The following is a 20345-nucleotide window of genomic DNA, read 5'->3' on the forward strand; positions in this document are numbered from 1 at the left end:
GGGTTTTTTGTTTTGTTTTTTAGTTCCTCCGAAGGATTTTCTAAGCTTACAAGGTCAAAGTTGTCCAGGAAATCTGAGCCATGTGATTTTTATCGACCTGGACTCTGAGCATTCCGATTGTTCCGCTATTTTGTCCTGTAATTCCATCAGATTTGAGATCATCGAGTAAAATAAGGACGCTCACTGTTCCTTTCTATTGCCGGGAACGACTTGACAGTATACGGGTGACGTTTCCCGGGGGGGGGGGATGCAGGCATGAGAAAGTTTTGGATTGAGGAAGTCGAAGCAGTCAAACGCTTTACATGACAGTCATCTACAAAGGTCATCGAGTGCATTGTAAGCAGCGAAAGTAGGGTCTAGCGCTGAGGTGGGCAAACTACGGCCCGCGGGCCAAATCCGGCCCTTTGGTCTTTTTAATCCGGCCCGCCAAAGGTTGGTACACAATTAAGGTTCGATGTCAACGACTGCATTCATTTCATATGGACTTGTAATGACAGGCATTTCAACGCCAGGTGGCGCAGTTACTTGAAGTTGCAGAGCATAGGGAGGAAGGGGGAGACGATACGGAAGCCCGCGGTAGCGCCAAGTCAAGCAACAGAATAATGTACTCTTAAAGTCTGAAAAACGTGCCAAAAAATGCAAAATACTGCTTTTTAAATAAAGAAATCCAATTAATATGATGTCGAATTTAGTTCACCCTTTTGATCCGGCCCTCCATAATATTTTCTGGTTGTCATGTGGCCCTATGCAAAAAATAATTGCCCACCCTGGTCTAGCGCATGAGCTAATGAGTCAAAGAAAACAACAAAACAAAACATTTTCATCCGTAGTGCAGTCGTGGCTGGCCGGACCTCCTCGGAGTCCGCCGCGTACGTTCCCCCGTTCCCATCTCCAACCCAGCCATACCTTCATAGCGTTCCCGAGTCTCAGGTGTGCCGGAGCCCGTCCCAGCTGGCACTGAGCATCGAACCCGTTGCCGGCCAATCAGACGGCGGTGCGAAGATGCCTTCAAAGAAATGCTGCTTTGAAGGCACGCGGCGCAGCGTCACATATCACGCGAGAGAATTCAACATGGCGCATTTAAACGGCAACAGGTTCAACCAAACCAACGAGTGCAGCGACACGGAGAGACGTAAAGTCACGTCTCTCTGCTTTGTAGGGGTCCTTCTCTACTTCGAACGTGGCGATAAAAATGAACGTCCTTCATAATTGCAACTCAATGCTACTTTGACATTTCCAAATGGAGAGTGTGATTAAATGGATTTCTTTTCTTTTTTATCTCGCATACCATCAATTATTTTTGATTCACAACAGTTGCTCCCTCATGGCTATGTTTGCATTGTCCTAGTTTTTTCACATGCAACATTGAGCTGAATAATTTGGCGCGCCCGAAAGCACCAAATGGGGTGCCGGTTATCTTTAGACCAGAAAAAATAAACAAACAGTAAATGTCGCCAACTTCTTCTTTTTCTTTTTTTTTTTACCCTTTGAAAACAATTTATTTATTATGTATATGTGTGTATATATATATATACAGTATATATATATATATATAAAAAAATGTATGTATACAGGTATATATCTATATATATTTGTATGTATATATATGTATGTATATATACAGTTAGTGTATTCTTGACAATGTAACGATAATTGCTCTTAGAAAAGGACGTGTTTGAATTGAGCTGAAATTTTGCACGAAGAGCACCGTCGCTACGGTAGCGATACTGTCGTTTATCGTCATAGTTTCCGGTCCACTCTATTGTCCTATTTGAGTCTGGGGCGCGAGTGTCTCAAGCCGCATTCAAAATGAGTTTGGTCTGCCGCGCGCTCCGTCCAGGCCTCATTTAGGGAAAACATTGATGAACAGCGGGTAGGCTCGGCCAATCTGGAATGGGGCCTCGATGATATTGCGAGACAAGTGAAGCTTTGTTTCCATCCCAAAACCGCCAGCACACTCATTGTTTTAATTCTGTCATCCGCTGCGTCTCACCATCGGTTTGTACTGCACGAATGAGTCGAAGCGCCGGACTCCGGCCGACAAGTGACCGGGTACCGAACTCCCGGTCCGATGGGGGATCGATCGCGGCTTCGCCTGGCAATTGTCGCCTCGCGCCCCGACTCGCAACCACCTCTCTCATGCGTTGACATTGCCATTCAATGGCTCGTTTCTGCCCGTATCATTGAGCATGCGAGGATCGGTTCCCAGGGTCGCCGTCCGGCGCCGCGCCGCCGTCCGCCCTCATTCATTTTCCTATTTAAGATGGGCCTCGGGTTCTCCAAAGACTAGAGGCTATTCCTTTTTCCTGCCTTTCTCACCCAGAGCCGTCCCGGATCCACTGCTGTTTTTTTGCAGCGCGGATTGGAGAGAAATATATGACAACGCCGCAATATTTTAGCATTGGAGTATCCCACTTCAAATTCCACCCGATAATTCGAGGAAAATGTATCATCTTACGCGGTTAAAGAGCAATTGTAAATGCCGTACACCGGATCAAATAAGACATTCCGCTCGATCATACGCGACCGACTAGTTTTCCTATGCGGTGAACTATTCTTCCGCTCACACACGTGCTAACGCACTCGACGGCCCTTTTGTCAGGCTTAAAGAGCAGCACGGGTGACCTTGAGTGCCACAAGCTGCGCCAGCAGCTGAGCCGAGATCAGAACATTGAAGCGGACAGTGGCTTGCTGTACGGTCCGCATTGAAGCAAGCGGGAGATGCCGGGGCAAAAGCGTGAACGCCTTTGAGAAAACAAATGCAAGACACAATAGGCAATTGCGATTTCAATGTTGCCTTTCGGCCATCGTAAAAACTTTAGAATTGAAGAAAAACGCACGCGGTGGAAGTAACCAATGCTCCATGTCGCTTGTGTGACGTGGACGTGGCTCTGCCCTAGCCGTAGTGAGCGTTGAGCTGCGCAACGAATGCTTGAAGTTGACCGTAAACGCGTAACAAAATGAATTCCACACGTTGACTATGTCACTCCAAGACATCCTTTGTTTTGAAAAGCATTGCCGGTGCGAATGCTAAAGTTAATGTGAAATCCCATTGACATGCTAACAGCTATTAGCGGCAACTTCCAGCTGTTGGTTAGCTACTGTAACACCGCTCAAAAGCAAATATCCTATCTAATCTGTGAAAGATACGATTAAGATAGAGCTCAGACACGGCGTTCTTTTTCCACTCTTATCTCATTTTTAAGCATGCACAGAACCACACTGCCCCTCACATTGCTATTTGCGCCGATACAGAGCACCGGCACTTCTCAATTTTAAATGGGAGCTTGAAGCAATTAAGCCTGAGACAAAATTGCGTTTGGGAATGAAAATAAACATAAGATCTTACATTTATGAAGAATTAACATGTACATTGGTGAGAAATGTCCACCTTATTTGCTCTCAAAATCATTTTTACATCCAGTCCATCATTACATACTGGTTTTATGTATGACGGCGAGCATCAGTTTTTCAAGAAGCGGAATAACCTCCAAGCGTAATAATATGACAGTGTTACCACCGACTGTGAGGACAGCATTGATACCGTTCACCTTTGATCGTGTGTAAACCTTGAAAATGTACAGACAATCGGTCACGTATTGCTACATTGATGGCAGAGGTTGACAACTCTGGGGCCATTCACGTCGGGAGTTCTTCTTCGATGTGAAGTCGCCGCCAAGCCAACGTGTTTTTTTTTGGGGGGGGGGCAGTGGGGGTGTTAAACAAATGCTCGGTTGGTTAATTTGGGCCCATTTTGTTTTTTTACAAGCTGTCATTGTACCCGATGATGACGTTATATGTCATCAAAGATTTTGGCAGGGTTATGTATGTGGGTGCTCGTGCTCTCTTCTGATGGGTGTCAGTGAAGTATTCATGAGACACCCCTATATGGGAACGCCACAGCCAGCTAACTGAATCATGGGAACTCGGGTGTTGTTCAAGTGCTTGCAGTGGTGGAGTACAATCAAATTATAGCCGCTTTCAGAGAATCCGGTCACTTTCCATTAAGCGTGCCATTCCGTAATGGCGGCGTGAGTCGGAGCGGAGTGGAGGCACGCAGTGTTGACACACCTGCAGCGAGGAGGCTTGCTCAACGTTATTCCAAAGAGAGGGAGCGCCAATGGAAAAGGCTCCGTTTCGTCCCGGGCGGGGAACTCGGAGAGGTCAGGTGGGGCCAGGCCATTTCAAGATTCGAAAACAAATCACGGGCTCTTCAAAAGAAATCTCAAATGAGTCACTGTAGGGATGCCAGAGTAGAAGATTTGTGCTTTCTCTTACGAGTTCCAGTCAAGAGACGAGCAGCGGCATTCGGGACCAACTGGAGACGCTCGATGGAGGATTGGGTTGGACCGTCACAGATTCATCTTGGAACGAACGATGTTTTAATTTCATTATTTTTTTTTCCCCCCCCGCACTTTGGTAGTCACGGGTATCGAAGATGCCAACGCAGATCTCCTCTCGTGGAATACTCGATGAGTCATCACAATCGGCCAGCGTTTCAAATTACCGTTGGACATATGCGGAATGAAATGAGCAAATAGCTCCATATTGATATGCCGGTAGGATATTTTCTTGGCTCCATTTACGGTTCAAAATGCAGTACAATGAAAACCCGAACCCTCTGACCTCATTGGAACGGCTGCCAAATCCCCGAGACCGCCTCGATCCACGGTTGTGTTCCTACAAACAAAGACGCGCGCACATTCTCGTTCTAATTTGGGTTTGTGTTTTGTTTCGACACCACTGACGCAAGCCAAATGCAGGTAGCACCGATGGCGGATGGATGCGTGCCGGCCGCGATCCGTTTTGGTACCCGTAGTTAAATCGCATGCTGATGAGCAGTGCTGGTTTTCCCGATTCAGCAGAAATTTCCATTCGGTTTGAACAAATCTTGCCGTCGCAATGTTTTTCCTCAACGCGGTGACCGCTCTTTTTTTACCAGCGTATTTTTCAACAACAAGGCCGTGCAAGTGAATTCATCTTTATGACAACAAACATCATCACGACAGGATATGAAGAGAAAAGCAAATCCATCATCGTTCGGGAGTTGATTTATCGGCTGCAGGTGAAAACTTCTTCAAGATTTTCACCTGCAGGCCTGTAACCATTCACCGCAACAACGCAAAAGTATATCACGAACGAGCCCACGGAGAACAATTCTTGATTGTTTTCTCTCCCTCTCTCTCGTTTTTGAGTTACAACTTGTCATCACTGACAATCTTGAGAGAGAGGCTTAAAGTTGTTTTTGGGTGCTTGTATTTATTTATTTTTGCTTGTGTTCAACTTCCAATATGTTTGCGTTTTGTCTTCGAAGGCGCGACCAGCGATGAGACCCCCCCGCCGTCCGAGTCAAGACAACAAGCGGCCGTCGGCTAGTCACCCGAAAGAAGCCCTCCTTTGATTGCGCTCAGGCCGGCGCTCTTCTCGTCACGACACTTCAAACCACCAGCATCCCTTTTTTTTTTTTTTTTTTTTTACACCTTCCAAGATTGAAGATTTTGACAGATTTATCTCCAATCCTTTCTCCTCCATCCAGTCAGAAGAAACATCTGCGTTTTACCTCCTGTAGAAATACAAAAAGGATCGAAACAATTAACTCATTCACTCCCAAAGACGTTTTTAAACGTCTTTTCAAACTTGGTCTAGACTTGGCTGGTACTGAATGAGTTAACCGTTTTTTTTTTTTTTTTTTGTTTTGTTTTGTTTTGTTTTGTTTTGTTTTAATTTGTGCTCAATTTTTTTATGAATACCTCTGGGATAGTTTCCAGTTATCTACCTCTTCCATCAAAACAGCCAACTCAGTGACCGGAACACAGCAACCCGTGACCTCATCCTGCTGTTACCGTGACAACCTGGATTGCCTCTCAAACTCTTCTTTGCTGCAATTGTTCCAGCCAGCACCGGCTCTGGACATGGTACCACCTCTCGGCCCGGATCGTCGCAGTGTCTAAAATTGTACTGGCTTGTGGCCAAGGTTAGTTTTTACTGACCTTAAAAAAAAAAAAAAAAAGGACGAAACAGAAGATTTTGCCGCAAAAGCGACCGTCTACCAGCTGTACTCTCACCCGTCCGCCAATATACCTCAGTTGACGAATCGTTTACACACTCAAAGTCAAGAAAACAGAAGAAGGGAACAAGCTATACCGTCTTTGAAAAGCCCGCCCGCCGCTTCAATCGACCGCCCATTTCGGCATCTTTTATTTGCCTTTCGAGAGCTGCGTGTGTAGCAACCGTAGCCAAGAAGTCCAAGCCCACAGAGAAGGCCTCGCTCCCGCTCGCTTCCGAACGAGAAGCCTCAACGTTTTTGCGACGGACGCTGATAAGCTATTGCCCGAGAAAGCCAGGTTTCATTCCCAAGGCGCGCTTCCTCTCATCCGTCGAAGCTTCCAGAGAAGTGCCGAGCGGGGGGGGGGGATGAATGCGGACTTCCAGGAAAACGCAACTCGAACCGCGGGCTAAATTGGAAAGTCAAGACTCGAGGCCATTCTTCCTGCGTAGCGCAAAAAAAGCTCCAGAGAAGATGCCTTAAGAGTCGGGAAAAGGAATGCGCCGGTGAGTTCTGTATTTCCCTTCCTCTCTCCATTTCGGGTTCTTTTTTTTATTTATTTTTTCCTCCTCGTTTAACGTGCTCCGCAGACGCCATTAATAATTTATTGTCACGGTGAGGGGGGGGGGGGGGGGGGGGGATGAATAATGATGTTGAATTTTGTGAGCGGTTTTGAACATGGTCGTTGTGCATACCGCAAATTGGTACAGGATTTCTCATTTCACTGATGCGGAGAAGAAAATCTGCTTATTAGTCCATAAAGGCGCAACTTCACAGCTCATGCTGTGAAGTTGCGTCCGGGCGCAGTTCATTCACCACCTACTGATACGTCGGGGGGGGGGGGGGGGGGTTATATATTCGAATAGTTCGGCCAATTATTATTTCTGCTGTTAACGGAACACATTTTGGTTTGACATCAAAATATGAGGACGAGACATGACATGGACAGAGAAGCTATTCGAGGTTTCTCTCTGTCTCTCCATCTATGGATATAAATATAAAAGCACCATTGGGGCTCGCAATCACACCGGGGATCAATTTTCAGCGTTCCGTTCACCTCCGGTCCACGTTTTTGGAACGTGGGAGGAAAGCGGAGTACCCGGAGAAAAGCCACACGGGGAGAACACGCAAACCCCCAGACGGGAAGGCCGGGGGTCGGAATCGAACCCTGCGCCTCCGCACCGCGCTAAGCAGTCGCCCCTCTATTTGTTCGTGTCGACACCCGTTCCGCAAAGATTAAGTCTTCATCTCATCGCGACATAAGCAAACATTGTTTTTAGAATTTAAAGGCTAATCGCTTTGCTCCCACCGAGACAAATTCTTGCCCGGCTTTCCCCAAATCTTCTCGCAAACGAGCGGCTTGCGTCGCAGGCTGCGCGCCGTTCAATTTTCAAGTCGAGCAGCCCATTGCGACGCCTTCACTTCTGCCTTGTGCGCGCCGCGTTGCCCATTTCACTTGCGGCGTTTGTTTGGCCCAACGCGTCTGTTTTCTCGATCCAACGCAGCGACGCCGCCACGTTCGGTCTAAAAGGCACACGTCTCATTTCCAGTATCCGCAAATCATCGCAATGAATATGCAAATCAGCCAAAATGTAAAGTAACATCATGGCTAGAAAAAAAAAAAGAAAAAAAAAGCCCCCACCAGCGTGTGAGCCGGCGTCCTCGAACAGATTGTGCTGGAGCGCCGGGGTTCCACGCGATCGTATTGTCTCGCTCTTTAGCAACGGAAAGAAGTGGCGGCGGGCGCGGACACGCGTTCTTCACTTCAGGAGGAGGTCACGCCAAAATCAAACATGGCTGTCATCTTCCAACCAAAATCAGCCTGAATTGAAATGTGGACGATTGATTTCGCAAAATGCATCTGTGACGGTATTGAGTTATGTAAGCACAATGGGAGGGAGGGGGGGGGGTTGGGTTTTCGGCCCTGGGAAGCACGAGAACTCTATCGACTCGTATATGAGAGATTGTTGACAGAAATAGACAGATTTATGACCCCCTCACCCCCCCCCGCCAACTACAGCATTATTTTTTTTGGTCCAAGGCTCACCTCAGATAACCCCATTCCCTTTATCACCGTCTGTCATTCACATACAATATACGCCATGATTGCTAGTCGTCTCGCATCGTAGCGCCATAACTTATTTCTATCCTCTGCTTCCAGTTGCCATGGCAACACACTTAGCCACCCACCACCATCGCCGCCGCCGCCACCTGTGGCTTGGCTCTCCCGTGATGTATAGGAGACTGCGTCCACCAATGAGATTCTTGGCATGGGGTGGGCTGTTAGGATCGGCCGGCGGGGGGAGAGGGGGGGGGGGCTCTCGCTCACTCCAAAGTCTGATTGTGTTTAGAAGTTGTCCCAAAAAACAAACAAACGAAGGACAAGATGGCACCGTGATGCTTAGTCCATGCGGACATGAACATCAGTAAGTGACCCGGTTCTGCCGTCGCAAAGAGTGCATCGGGGACGAACCAAGGCGGGGATGAAATCCCCTGAGCCGGGCCGGGGAGTGTGCGTGTGAGAGCGCGCTACGCGTAGAATCCTCACGCGCTCGTAAGTGGGCCATTAGATGAGTCATCCGCCGTCTGTCCGAGCGCCGCGGCCGCACTCGCGCCGCTCCATTGTTGCTGCATCCATAAGATGAGTTGCGGAATCCGTCCCCCGAGAGCCTTGTGCAGCCCGCGTTTCGAGCCATGCTGCATATGCGTGACGGAACGCGGCGTTCTATAATCGCAGACTCAGTCGAGAACGTCCGGTACATAACCGAACGGGGACAAACTGTACTTTTTGATGGCCGGAACACCCCCCCGCAGACCTGAAAAGGTGTCCCTGAGCGAACCACGGTTCAAGCACTCACCAGATGCCAACTTCCTCGCTCCCCATCCTCCTTTTTGCCGCTACGTCCGCGGCCGTACGTTCCCAACGCCAAGCGGCCGTCGGCGATGCGATGCCGTGAGAAGTTGCGACGCACGCAAATACAACACGCAGCAAATCGAAAGGCCCGATCACGTCGCCGCGCTTCCAAGACTAAAAAGCAAATTCAATTCTTGAGCCAGGTCGCCGCGTCACAACCTCCAAGCGCGATGAACGCGCACCAGGCGCGGACCGGACCGGACCGCGCTTCTGCTCGCATTCCCACTGCAAAACTCCGACAGTAGCCGGACAGGGGGGAGCATAACTCCACGCTGCGACTCTACGCGTGCAGATCATCGGGGAACGGGACCCATGAACAAACGCAGGCGCACACTGTCACAGTCGAGCCGGCGAGACTTGAAATTCATGTGCGGAGCCAACGTAGCAAGCGAACACCGGAGGCGACGCGGATCCTCGGCTAGCGAGTGGAATGTGGACTGGCTAAAATGGAGGGATGACGGTGTAGAGCAGGGGTCCCCAAACTTTTTCCTGTGAGGGCCACATAACTTTTCCCTTCTCTGATGGTGGGCCGGTGTCAGTTTGTAACAGAAAAAGTGTGACGATCGTAGGGGAGCTTAATAAACAACATGTTGGGGCCAATCTAGGAAAAGTCATAAAATTTCAAGTTAAAAAATGATCATTTAGCGGGTTTTTGGGGCGTTTTTAACACAGTGACGGGTCATTTTGACCCGAGGACAACAGGAAGGTTGGAGGGCCGGGCCAAATGTGCTGACGGGCCGTATCCGCCGTAGTTTGGGGACCCCCGGTGTAGACCCCTGGTGTAGACACAATTAAATGGGGGGCCGGGGGGGGGGGGGGTGAAGCCTTGATGAGATTAGTTCAGAGTGAATGAGATGAGGACTATTTTCTCGTCATGAATGCATTTCTGCATGCGTTGCAGCACTTTCACAGAGCAATGAGGGGCCTGGCCTCGTTCTGAGAAGGGGGGGAGCCCGCGGAATAGGCGCTAAGAGAAGCGTTTGGAAAATGCGCAGGCCGAGCCGAAATGCCGGTGCGTTGTGCATTCCAGTCTGACAAGCCAAAGGCATACCTGTCAACTCATACGGTTTAGCCATAGTGCATACGGATTTTGTGGTGAATCTTACGTATATGGCCGTATCGCACAAATCGTACGGATTCTGAACATTTCCGTCCCCCCCAGAATGGCACTAGTCTACTCGAATGCTTTCGTTTCCAAAGTAAATATGAATGGATGCTGTAACTTTGAGCCGATGGGTCAGCATTTGGAGTTGGTGAAGAAAGTAACCCAGGAATACAATTCTGAACACAGTCATGCCACTAAGTCGGCAAACTACGGCCCGCGGGCCGAATCCGGCCCATTTGTCTTTTTAATCGGTCGGTCCGCAATTAAGGTTCGATGTGAATGATTGCATTCATTTCAATTGGACTTGTAATGACAGGCATTTCACCGCCAGGTGGCGCACTGACTTGAAGTTGCAGAACACGGGGGGGCGGGGCAATCTTTTCGACCACCTAGGACCTCTGTATCGCTCTACTTCTACCGGTCTGATCACAACCCATCTGCAGCGATGCACAGGCTAAAATAGGTCATCAACAACACTCTTGTCATTTATAAAAAGTATATTAATACCGTACGTTCGTGCTTTTGTTCTGTTGATGTTTGATATGGACTGTCAACAAATGCAGTGTTTTTTTTAATGTACCATAGCTCGTGCTGACCTGGCCCTTCTGTCAAATTTTAAAAGTCAATGCGGCCCCCCGAGCCAAAAAGTTTGCCCACCCCTGCACTAAGTAGAATGATGATTAGACATTAACCAGACATTGTATTATGGAGATCTACAATAAATATCATTGAAAATTTCGTAGTTTTTTTTCTGCCGTTATTTTGACATCTAAAATGCTTTGGTATGTTCTAAGGATTTTTTTGCTCTTTATAAGGATTTTTTTGGTAGTTTATACAGGTTGGCGCTCTGAAAAGTTGACAGGTATGCAAAGGCGGCAAGAACGTGGCTCCCATCTCCGACGCCGACCCGTTTTTGGATCGACTCTCTGCAACTTTGTAAAATCGAGCGGCGCAAAGCACGGCACGCGGTAGAAGGCGGCCTCGCCGCCCTTCCGGCTGGCTGTCCCGCTTTTCACTTTGTCCTTCATCAAAGCGAGAACGTCGGGCCATTGAGAATCGGAAACCCGAGATGAGCCGCGCGCGGCTTTTATGTCGCCCTCCTCGTCGCCCATTAAAATTAAGGACAAATAGACGACGCGCGCCGTGCTTATCGACGCGGAGCGGCGTCCGCGAAGGCGCCGAAGGGCACCTTTGGAGCGTCTTTGATGGCGAAATGGCAGGCGTTTCCTTTCGGACGTTATCGCGTGCCGACTCCCTCGAGCGCGGGGGGGGGGCTCGGCTTTGTTTTGACGTGCAACTCTTTCGGCTCTCCCTTTCTGTGGCCAAACGGTTTCAAGTACAGAAGCGAGATGGAAATGAGCTCATTAGGAGCGCCGTCCGTCGGAGCGGAGCCTCCTTACTTGACAGAAGCGATTCACGCTCAGTGCGGCGAAAAGTAGATTTCATCCCTCGGCCATCCTGAAATAAGACTCCCTCCCCGCGGGCGCCACGTGCTCCACGATTTGCTGCTGATCAAAATCTTCAGTCGTTCATTCATTTCCCCCCACTTAAAGTCAAACATTAATGGAAAAGATGTTAGTCCTCTCATAAACTAAACGCATACGGGCCACGCAAGGCAAACACGGGCATCAACGTTTACGGGCGACTGGCAACGTGACCATAATGAAGAAAACAATCTGAGGCGAGATGTAAGCAACGCGCCGCCTGCTCTTGCGCTGAGCCTAAGTAGGTTAGCGCAAATCTTCTGTGTACTCTTTGACCCGCGTTTGTTCACGCTAAGATGGAGGCCAGCTTCATGAACTTGTTTGCACCGATTGAAAGAAAAAAAAGCACCTGACGTCAATCACGCTCCTGATGTTTCCTCCTACTTTGCCCGCTAAACGTGTCTCACTTGCAGCCCCGTGTCGCTTCCTGAAGCGGCTCGCTTCTTCAGAACGCCGATGGAAATAACGGAGAACTGTCAAACGAGAAGCCGTGCGAATACAAGTGCGGTCAAGTTACCGCCCCCTCCTCATTTATTGACGCAAGTTTATTTGCCGCTCGATGAGAAAAGGTACTCGGTCCAATCGCCATCCCCCCCCCCCCGTCTCGTCCTGTCCTCCCGTCGCGCCGTTGTGAACTCGGACCCCAATGTGACGCCGTACAATTAGTTTATTTCTCCCTCTGTCCTCTCCCGACTACTTTTCCGCCGCTCCCCTCTCATCGTGTCCCACTGCAAATTTCAAGACATGTCCGTCAAGTCGCAAAAGGCCAAACGGGACATGTTAAAACAAACAAAAAAAAAAAGTTGACTTTATAAAAGTTGAGTTCCGATCACCCGGGCCGTATCATTGTTGGCGTGAACGCAGACACGCGGTCGAACCGGGTCAGCTCAGGTCACCGTTGATAGCAATGACACTTAATGTACATGTTATGGTTGCGCTAGTGCCCCCATCAGGCCTCTTGGCGATGCACGTTACATGCCTTCATATGCAACTACTGTGCGTGTGTGTGTGCACGCGCGTGTGTTTCGCTCTATCGAAAAGAAAAGAAAAGGGGCAAAAAAAAAATATCCAGGGTGGTCACAATGACCGAGCGGTTAGCCGGCGTGCCTTCCAGTTCCGATCTTTGGGGTTCCGAATCTCGGCGTGGGCTTTCCCGTGCGCCCTTTGCATCTTCTTCCACCGCTTGTGTGGGTTTTCTCCGGGTCCTTTGGATTTCCCACACCTTTGCCAAAACACGCACAGCAGGTCGATTCAAGACTCTCCATTCTCCATCGCGTCGCTGCGAATGGTCATTTTGTGTCCAAGCGCCCGCGCCATTGGCTGGCAACCGGTTGAGGGCGTCTGTCGCCAGCTGGGAAGGCTTCCAGTTGCCCGGCGACCCAAATGAGAATGGATGGATGGATGGCAGAGGGATTTTCTCAAATATGGCTGCTTCGGTGTGTCGTATATGCTTCATTTCTCTATGTCAATATACAACTGTTAAAGCAAAAACAACCCAAAAAGTTATTCAGGGAAAAAAAAATAATTTCCAAGTTGGGCGGGTTGCGGCTAAGGCAGAGCAGAGCCACTAGATGGCAGCGCGCGCTTCCGCAAACACACTCGACTGTAATAGAAAGTTGTTGATGCACCCCCGTTGTCATCTGTATGATGGCTACCATTGTCCCCCCCCCCCCAAGAATATTTGATGAATACGGCACACATTGATTTGATTTGAAGCATTTGAAAGTGGCCCTCGCATCCTTGCATTTTTATGAATGTGGCCATCAAAACGAAAAAGTGGGGAAGTGGTGCGTGCGGCACTTCGGTCGACTTTGCAATCGACTAAATTACACATTTTCAACGAGAGAAATGCTGTCGCTTGACTCTTGTTTCGCTTTTGGTCAGCCGGAGTAGCAAAAAGAAGCAATCCGGCTTCAGATGTGTGATCTGACCGCAGCGAACAACATTGTTGTATTGTGATCATAAGTCATGTCATGTTCCTGATAATCATCCCCCTCTCTCCATTTGCAGCTTTGATTTGCCTCAGCCGCCGCTGTTGTGCCAAGCACGCTTCTCCCGGCCAATGGCCGCAACCATTCCCATGTGGCTGCCTTTTGAAGGCTCCGCCGCCAAGTCGTGAACAGGCTGGCAAGGTCTGGCCGTCGAGCTCCTTGTCCTGTCGTTGGCTGCCGGGCGGGACTGAGGCTGAATGGAGACAAAGTCCAAGAAGCAGAATAAATCACCGGTGAAAGATGAGAAAGGGTGAGGAAACAAATTCTGCCGGCGCGTGTGCGTGCGTGCGCGTGCGTGCGCGTGCGTGCGTGTCAGAGGTCCACTTGGCGGCCACAATACTAAGTCCGCCCACACGGTGCACAATTTGAATGCACTCCACAGGGGACGAATCCCCAAATTTCCAGGAATCTGTCCCAACAAGGTTCCACTGCCCTTTTCCGCCACTGCCAGCCACGAGTAAAATAAGAAACATTGGCTGATAACTGGACTGTGACGGTGACGATCCAAAGCGAGCATCGGTGTTTATTTCTAGCAACGTCTGTTTGGGTCATTTTGAAGAGGCAGGTGAGACGGCTAATTTTACTGGTGTACGGGACGTTCTGTTTTCTGCATGCGCGTGGCCGTGTGTGTGTGTGAGTGCGCGCGTGTGCGTGTGTGTGGACTATCAAACCTGGCATGTAAACATCTCCGGAGAGCAACCGTTAACTGTTCATCTGCCGCAACAGAGCAAAATGGATGGGTGCCATTTTCAATGGATGGAAATGTTTCTCTTTCTCGCTCGAAGAAAACGGCGCAACATTGCAGAACCTGTCGCGGAATATGACCTTGACAATACGGATCGCGGGTTAAATGAGAGTCGGTATGTCTTTTTGAGAACGGCGGAGGCAAACCGAAGGGCGGTGAACGCCGTCTCGCGACCATCTGTGCTCTCGCTGTCCCTCCTCCCGCACGTGTTCGCCGGCACGCGCGCGCGCGCCGCCCCCTCGATGCCTCATTGAACAAATTCACTGACTTGAGATCAGAATGTCAAACAGAACCAGGAGAACTCCTCTTCACTATCTTGCATATTAGAGAGGAAGAATGATTCGGGCATCCCGTAATTCGTTCCCGTTGTTGCTTGACGTACAACTCAAGTCGCCCCGCAGTCCGAGCATCACATCGCTGATGCCGGCTTTGGAACTTTGCGCCGATAACGGTCCGGGTTGCCCGTTTCCTCTCTGGGCCGGAGTCCCCAAAGCTATTTCCGATGCGGACTGGTCAGACGGCGGCGCGGTAGGATTGTGTCGTAGTGACTCGCTCGTGGCTGCTTTTCTGTGTCTAAAAGCCAAAAGGTAGTCATCGTCTTTGGAAGAAATGAGTCCCAACTCTCATTTTCTGGCTTTGCGACGTCATGTGAGCGCACGCACGCTCTTTGTCCTCGGCAGCAAATGGAGAGCGCCTTTATTTCACCGCTTGTCCTCCCAGCAACTCTCGCAGCTGTTTGCGAGCGTTCATTTCCTCACAGCGCTATATTAAGAGGTCAATTTGCCAAAGCGCCGTCACTGACGCTCTCGTAAATGCGCAGCGCGATGTTGGATCTTTTTGCAAGCACCTTTTGCATTTCCTTGCTGGGCTGACTGAGCCACGCTACCTGAAAAAAATGGCCGCCAAATGCCAACTTTTTCAGCACGACAAAAAAAAAATCTCACCGTCTTCCCAATAACGGGATGGGGAGTGGTTGTGTCACTTTGCCTGCGCTGATGATTTAAAAAAAAAAAGGGGGGGGGGCATTTGCGCGTACATCCCCGAGTATCATGTGGGCACGAGGGGATTAGAGAGATTAAAAAGCGGCGAGGGCAGCTCAGGATGCGGCGATATGCGACATCGGCAGGGGATTGGTGCTTTGGATTGTGCGCATGCATGTGCACGTTTCTCGCGGTGTCATTGAGAACGCACGTGTTCTTGGGGAGGCCCCCTCCCCTCGGCGAGCGGTCCTTCTTTTTGCGCCTTCCGGATGCTCCAAAAGCGCACGCACTCACACAGGGGCTGCGTCTCCTTAGCGCCTTTATTTTTCTTTTTTCGGGTGATGCTGTGACTTGAGTTTGAATGGATAGCGTGTCGACTGTTCACGCTTCCAACGATTCAAATGAGCAGCGCACGCACATATCTTTCTGTATACACATGTACGCAGGGGGAAAAAAAAGATAGTATATATTCATCGATAATATGTATCAAATATAATCTGCTGTGAAATTTTTTTTTTTTTTTTTGCATCCATGCAGCACGTGAGAAAATTTCAAGTTCGGCGTGATCGCGCCAATGCGGAAAAAGGTTTTTGTGGCATTTCCCGCGCCGCCGGGCATGATCCCTGATTCTTGCCACTTTGAACCGGCCTTCGTTTTCAACCGGTACCCGCGTCGGGTTTGGAGTTCACCGGCTTGACTTTTGACGGGGCCTCTTTGAACATGGAACCGCTTGACTGAACCCCCCCCCCCCCTTTTCTCTTTAGGAAAGAAACGCACATGCCAGCCTCTCCCCACATGTGACAAAACAACATTAAGATAAGAAAACCTTTATTCGTCTCGCAATGGAGAAATTCCCAATTCACAGCAGCAAAGTTATGAAAGGAAGAAGTAGAACCACAACATTATACAACACTTGCTGGGCGCTTGGAGGCACCGTTCCTCATCGATTAAAATAAATGCCACAGCGTGACTGAACTGAAGCGGGAAAATCACATGAAGAGTCCCAGGACGTTTTGGATCGGCATTTAGATTGACCCCCGTCGTCCTGGGTTTCATTGCAACAATCTTTTTTTTTGCAGCGGAAGCTAAACCGAGTTGCTTCCGTGAGTCCTTTTGAAACCTTCATACATGGAGGTCATCAAGCGGTTGAGCCCATCCGGTCATCCGTCCATTTTCTTCTAGTGAAAGGTAGACTCGAGGTTGATAATGTCTCTCTCTAGATCGATATATCTCGAGATCTATATTAGTCGGGAAACGAGCGTTTGAGAAGAAACGCACATCAAACCCACTGGAGAGGCCACCTCGGCTGCTGTTATGTAAGGCCGAACAAAAAAGATAGTGTGTTTCCGCTGACATGAAATTTCAGCATAGGGGCGGTAGGTCGGGCAAAGTTTTTTTTTAAAAATCTTTTTTTTTTTCCACCCCATCAAAAATGTAAACAAAATAACCATAAAACAAGAAGACATAGAACCCGCCGCTCCGCCGCCGTCCTCCTCCGCCCTCGGTTTTTAGTCGGTCGGTCGGGTTAGCGGAAACGCACTACTTTTTTTTCTACGCCTAACTGAATTTGAATTGAGGCCGAAGTGAGTTTGGATGCAGAAAGCCTTTTTTTTTTAAAAAATGATTCTTGATTTTTAGTCCCACGCTACAAAGACACTGAAGACGAGCTGAAGGATGAAATGAGTTCAATCCAATTTCTCTCGCTGCAGCAATCATAGTATCATGAGATGCGGACACAGATTAGCAATTGAGAAGCACAAAGAGGGCATTTGGGAGGAGGGGGGAAAAAAAACAAGCAAAACCCCCCCCCCCCCAGTAAGTTTAAATAAAGAGCGGCAGACAGGAAGCGGGGGGGGGGGTTCTTTTGAAAGAGATCAGGATGAAATGAATTATATTTTGATGGTCGAGAATGCCACATGCTGACACGCACGTACACAAAAAAACCCCACACACAAACACACGGGAGTGGGGGGTGGGGGGGGGGGTTTGGACCAGAGCAGCCTGAAAGGAGGAAAAGAGAGAATGAAAAAGGGAGGGGGGGAGGCAGAGGGAAATAAACATTGTAGTCCTTCTTGCTTGCAGCCAGTCTGATGCAGGCAGACGAACTCTCGGGCTCTCGAAACTCCTCATCCGAGCTTGACTTAGTTGACAGTCTGTTGAACCTTGGCGAGGTCAATTTCAAGCTGCGGGGGGGTCGCGGGGAGCTTGTCGGAGTTGCGACCTCCGTGTTGAGGTGGATCAATGCTGTTTACCAAGCGCTTTGAGGATCTGGACTTCCTGCCCTGACAACTTGACTGACTGCAAACGGCGCTGCGGAGGACTCGGAGAATTAGATTGCCCCGAGGCTGAAAGCGCAAAAAAAAAAAAAAAATAAAATAATAATTCTTCTTCTAATAACAGCGGGAGCAACATGCATATTCTACAGCCATATTGCATCAACAGGTTGGTGTTTTACAACTTTGTGTGTGGGTGTCGGCGGTCGCCTGTTTTGGGAAATGAAACGAGTGAAACGGGCTTCCAAAACATACGCTTTTCAAGTCACGCATTCGGCATCTGCTGAGAATGTGTGCAAGGTTTGAAGCCAACTTGGCAGCGGCTATTTTTATTTTTATTTTTTTTCTCTTGTTGCGGTGGCGGAGGATGTTGGCCATTTTTAAAACCTCAAGGCAGCACGTTGTTTTCTTTGCTCCTGCAGCATTGTGTTCTTGCTTCACGCTGTTGCAACGTATTACGAGCGGCATTTTCCGGGGCACTTCTGTCATCCTATTCGGTATGCCGCGAGGCGCCGGGCGATGACGTTTAACTCATTCAGTACCAGCCAATTCTGGACCAAGTCTGAAAAGACGTATAAAAACGTCTTAGGGAGTGAATGAGTTAATAACGCGAGCCGGGCAATTTGAGATGAGAAACGGGGATTTTTGACATTTAGCCCGAATGTACAGTGTATCGAGCGAATGGTTCGACAGTCCAGTTGTCAGTACGGCGACCTGTTCCGCTGGAAGAGGTGAAATCAACAAAAGGTCTGCCTGGCCAACTCCAAGTCACGATGAAAAAAAAAATCGGTCGTCAGCAACTTTGCGGTCACATTGCTCATCTCGTGTCCGTCTTTTGAGCTCGAGCCCAAAATGTTTTCATTCAAATATGCTGCAGCCACAAGAAAGTAACTGACCGCCGTTTTACGAGACTTTCAGAGCGGAGAGTCTTTTTTTTTCAGAACTTCCTGTCACATGGTACCCAACGAAACCTCCATGATTGTGAAATCATTGTGGGTTGTTTTTTTTTCTCCACCCGGTAAAGAAATGACGATTTCGAAGTGCCGACCGTTCGTGTTTCCCGCAGCGCCGGGCAGATTCACAGCAATGTAAGGAATATCATTGCTCAAGCGTGAAGTGCAACGTCAGCTGAGCACAACGTGTCACGACTCATTTTGTTTTGGGGGGGTTTTTTTCGGGGGGGGGGGGTTGCTGTGTCTGCAGTTTCGTGGGGGGTGTTAAAATGAAGAGAAAGGAAAAACCACTTCAACAAAACAGAAGGAAATATGAAGTGCTTAGAAAACAGGAACCTGCACAGGAGAAGATTCTTGAGGAGAGAAGGAAATCGTGTGCGAAGGGGTGACGGGGGGGCGGGGGGGGGGGGGTCACCCAAATCTGGCAGCGACAGCAAACAAAGTCCTGTTAGAGTGCAAAAAGGCCAGAAAATTCTGAAATCTAAAAAATAGATCACAAGAAAAAGAATTAGATGAGCGGTGCGTCTTCCTGAATACCTTTCCGCTGGAAATCGGCGGCGAGATGAGCGACGCTTCGGCCGTTTGCTCGCAAGATCTTGGATGTGACGGTTGACCGGGCGGGGAGACAATTGTCTGTGTGATGTCATTGTTGGTCGGATCATATCGCAAGCAAATCATCACGTTTTAACCTCCTTGTCTTGCCCCCCCCCGTAAGGTGGCTCGATGTGCCAAAGAGAAAAAGGAAGAACAGCCAGTCTTCGGTGAAGAGCATGTCTGGTAAGGATGATTCACCTCCAACTCGCCAACGCAAGGCGTCACCTCGGATGCTCGGCCTTTCTGATGCGTTCGAGGAGTCCGTTTGGCAAATGAGGTTCGGCACGCCTCATTACGCTCCAGCTGATTCCCCCGCGGACGCTGAATGGCATCCCAGCTTTGTCCTCGCGATTGCATCAAGACTCCTCGCCGTTTCCTTTGTCGACGATGAATAAGCTCGCAAAGGTAGCTGAGGTCGAAGAGTCCCCTTGAGACCCGTTAATCAGTCTCTGTCGGGACAGACGGGATTCAAATACAGTCAAGTCAAAATTCAAATGGGACGCAAGTTGCGCTCTCAAATATCCGACTCATGGCAATCGGGGCGAATCGGCAAAGTTGTCCGGAGCAATAGTATTGTCTTTCCACTGGACTCCATATTTCATCCCATTCCAGCCACGAAGCATAAAGTTGACTTATCTGCCGGTGGTAGAAATTCAGCCAGGCGGGCGCTTCGTTTATTCCGCGTGAAAATGACGTGACGTCATCTTAAGTCGACGTCTCCACGGAGATCGAGGAGCGTTGCCTCATCAACGCAAAATATTTCCACCTCCTCCCTCATGGCTCCTCTGTCGATCTTTACTCCTGAAAGCCTCTGCCACGAGATGTTTTATTGATTGATTGATGCATTTATTTGGCTGCACATTCTGCTTTGTGCGCGTGTCACGTCACGATCACGTCGCATTTGTCTTAGAGTACGTCAAAAGGTTGAATTGAACAAAAACATCGGAATTGGGTAGCGTGATCGTAGCTTAAAAATGACATCACGGTTCCTAAGAGCTCAGCCGAAGCCATAAAACAGGAGAGACAGAATGGTCGTCATCCGAGCTTAGACTGGTTGGGGGGGGGGGGGGGGGGGCACAGACCATATCACTGTTAACTCATTCAGTACCAGCCCATTCTGGACCAAGTCTGAAAAGACGTTTAAAAACGTCTTTGGGAGTGAATGAGTTAAAAAAAAAAACTTTTTCTTGATTGGAGCAGAGAACATGTGACCACGACCAAACATGGCTGGGAAACGCTTTAATCCAACCATTCGAAATC

The 20345-nt window shown here is 49.1% G+C and overlaps 1 protein-coding gene across 11 annotated transcripts in view; it reads left to right on the forward strand.

Moving 5' to 3' along the window:
- The window catches only part of LOC147192284 (thyroid hormone receptor alpha), a 38525-nt gene that overhangs the window by 6143 nt on the left and 12037 nt on the right, over nt 1-20345 (forward strand). For 7 of the 11 annotated variants that reach the window (XM_086133419.1, XM_086133409.1, XM_086133415.1 and 4 more), the window contains exons 2-4: nt 5315-6552; nt 13560-13790; nt 19207-19268. In XM_086133419.1, the coding sequence (XP_085989545.1) occupies nt 13738-13790; nt 19207-19268 (115 nt within the window). In that variant the 5' untranslated portion in view covers nt 5315-6552; nt 13560-13737. The other 4 variants (XM_086133416.1, XM_086133417.1, XM_086133413.1 and 1 more) reach the window with 3 other exon arrangements.

The sequence above is a fragment of the Hippocampus guttulatus genome, chromosome 16 (genome assembly GCF_054856545.1).
Source record: "Hippocampus guttulatus isolate MCC_2025c chromosome 16, RoL_Hgut_1.0, whole genome shotgun sequence".
Taxonomy (NCBI): Eukaryota; Metazoa; Chordata; class Actinopteri; order Syngnathiformes; family Syngnathidae; genus Hippocampus; species Hippocampus guttulatus.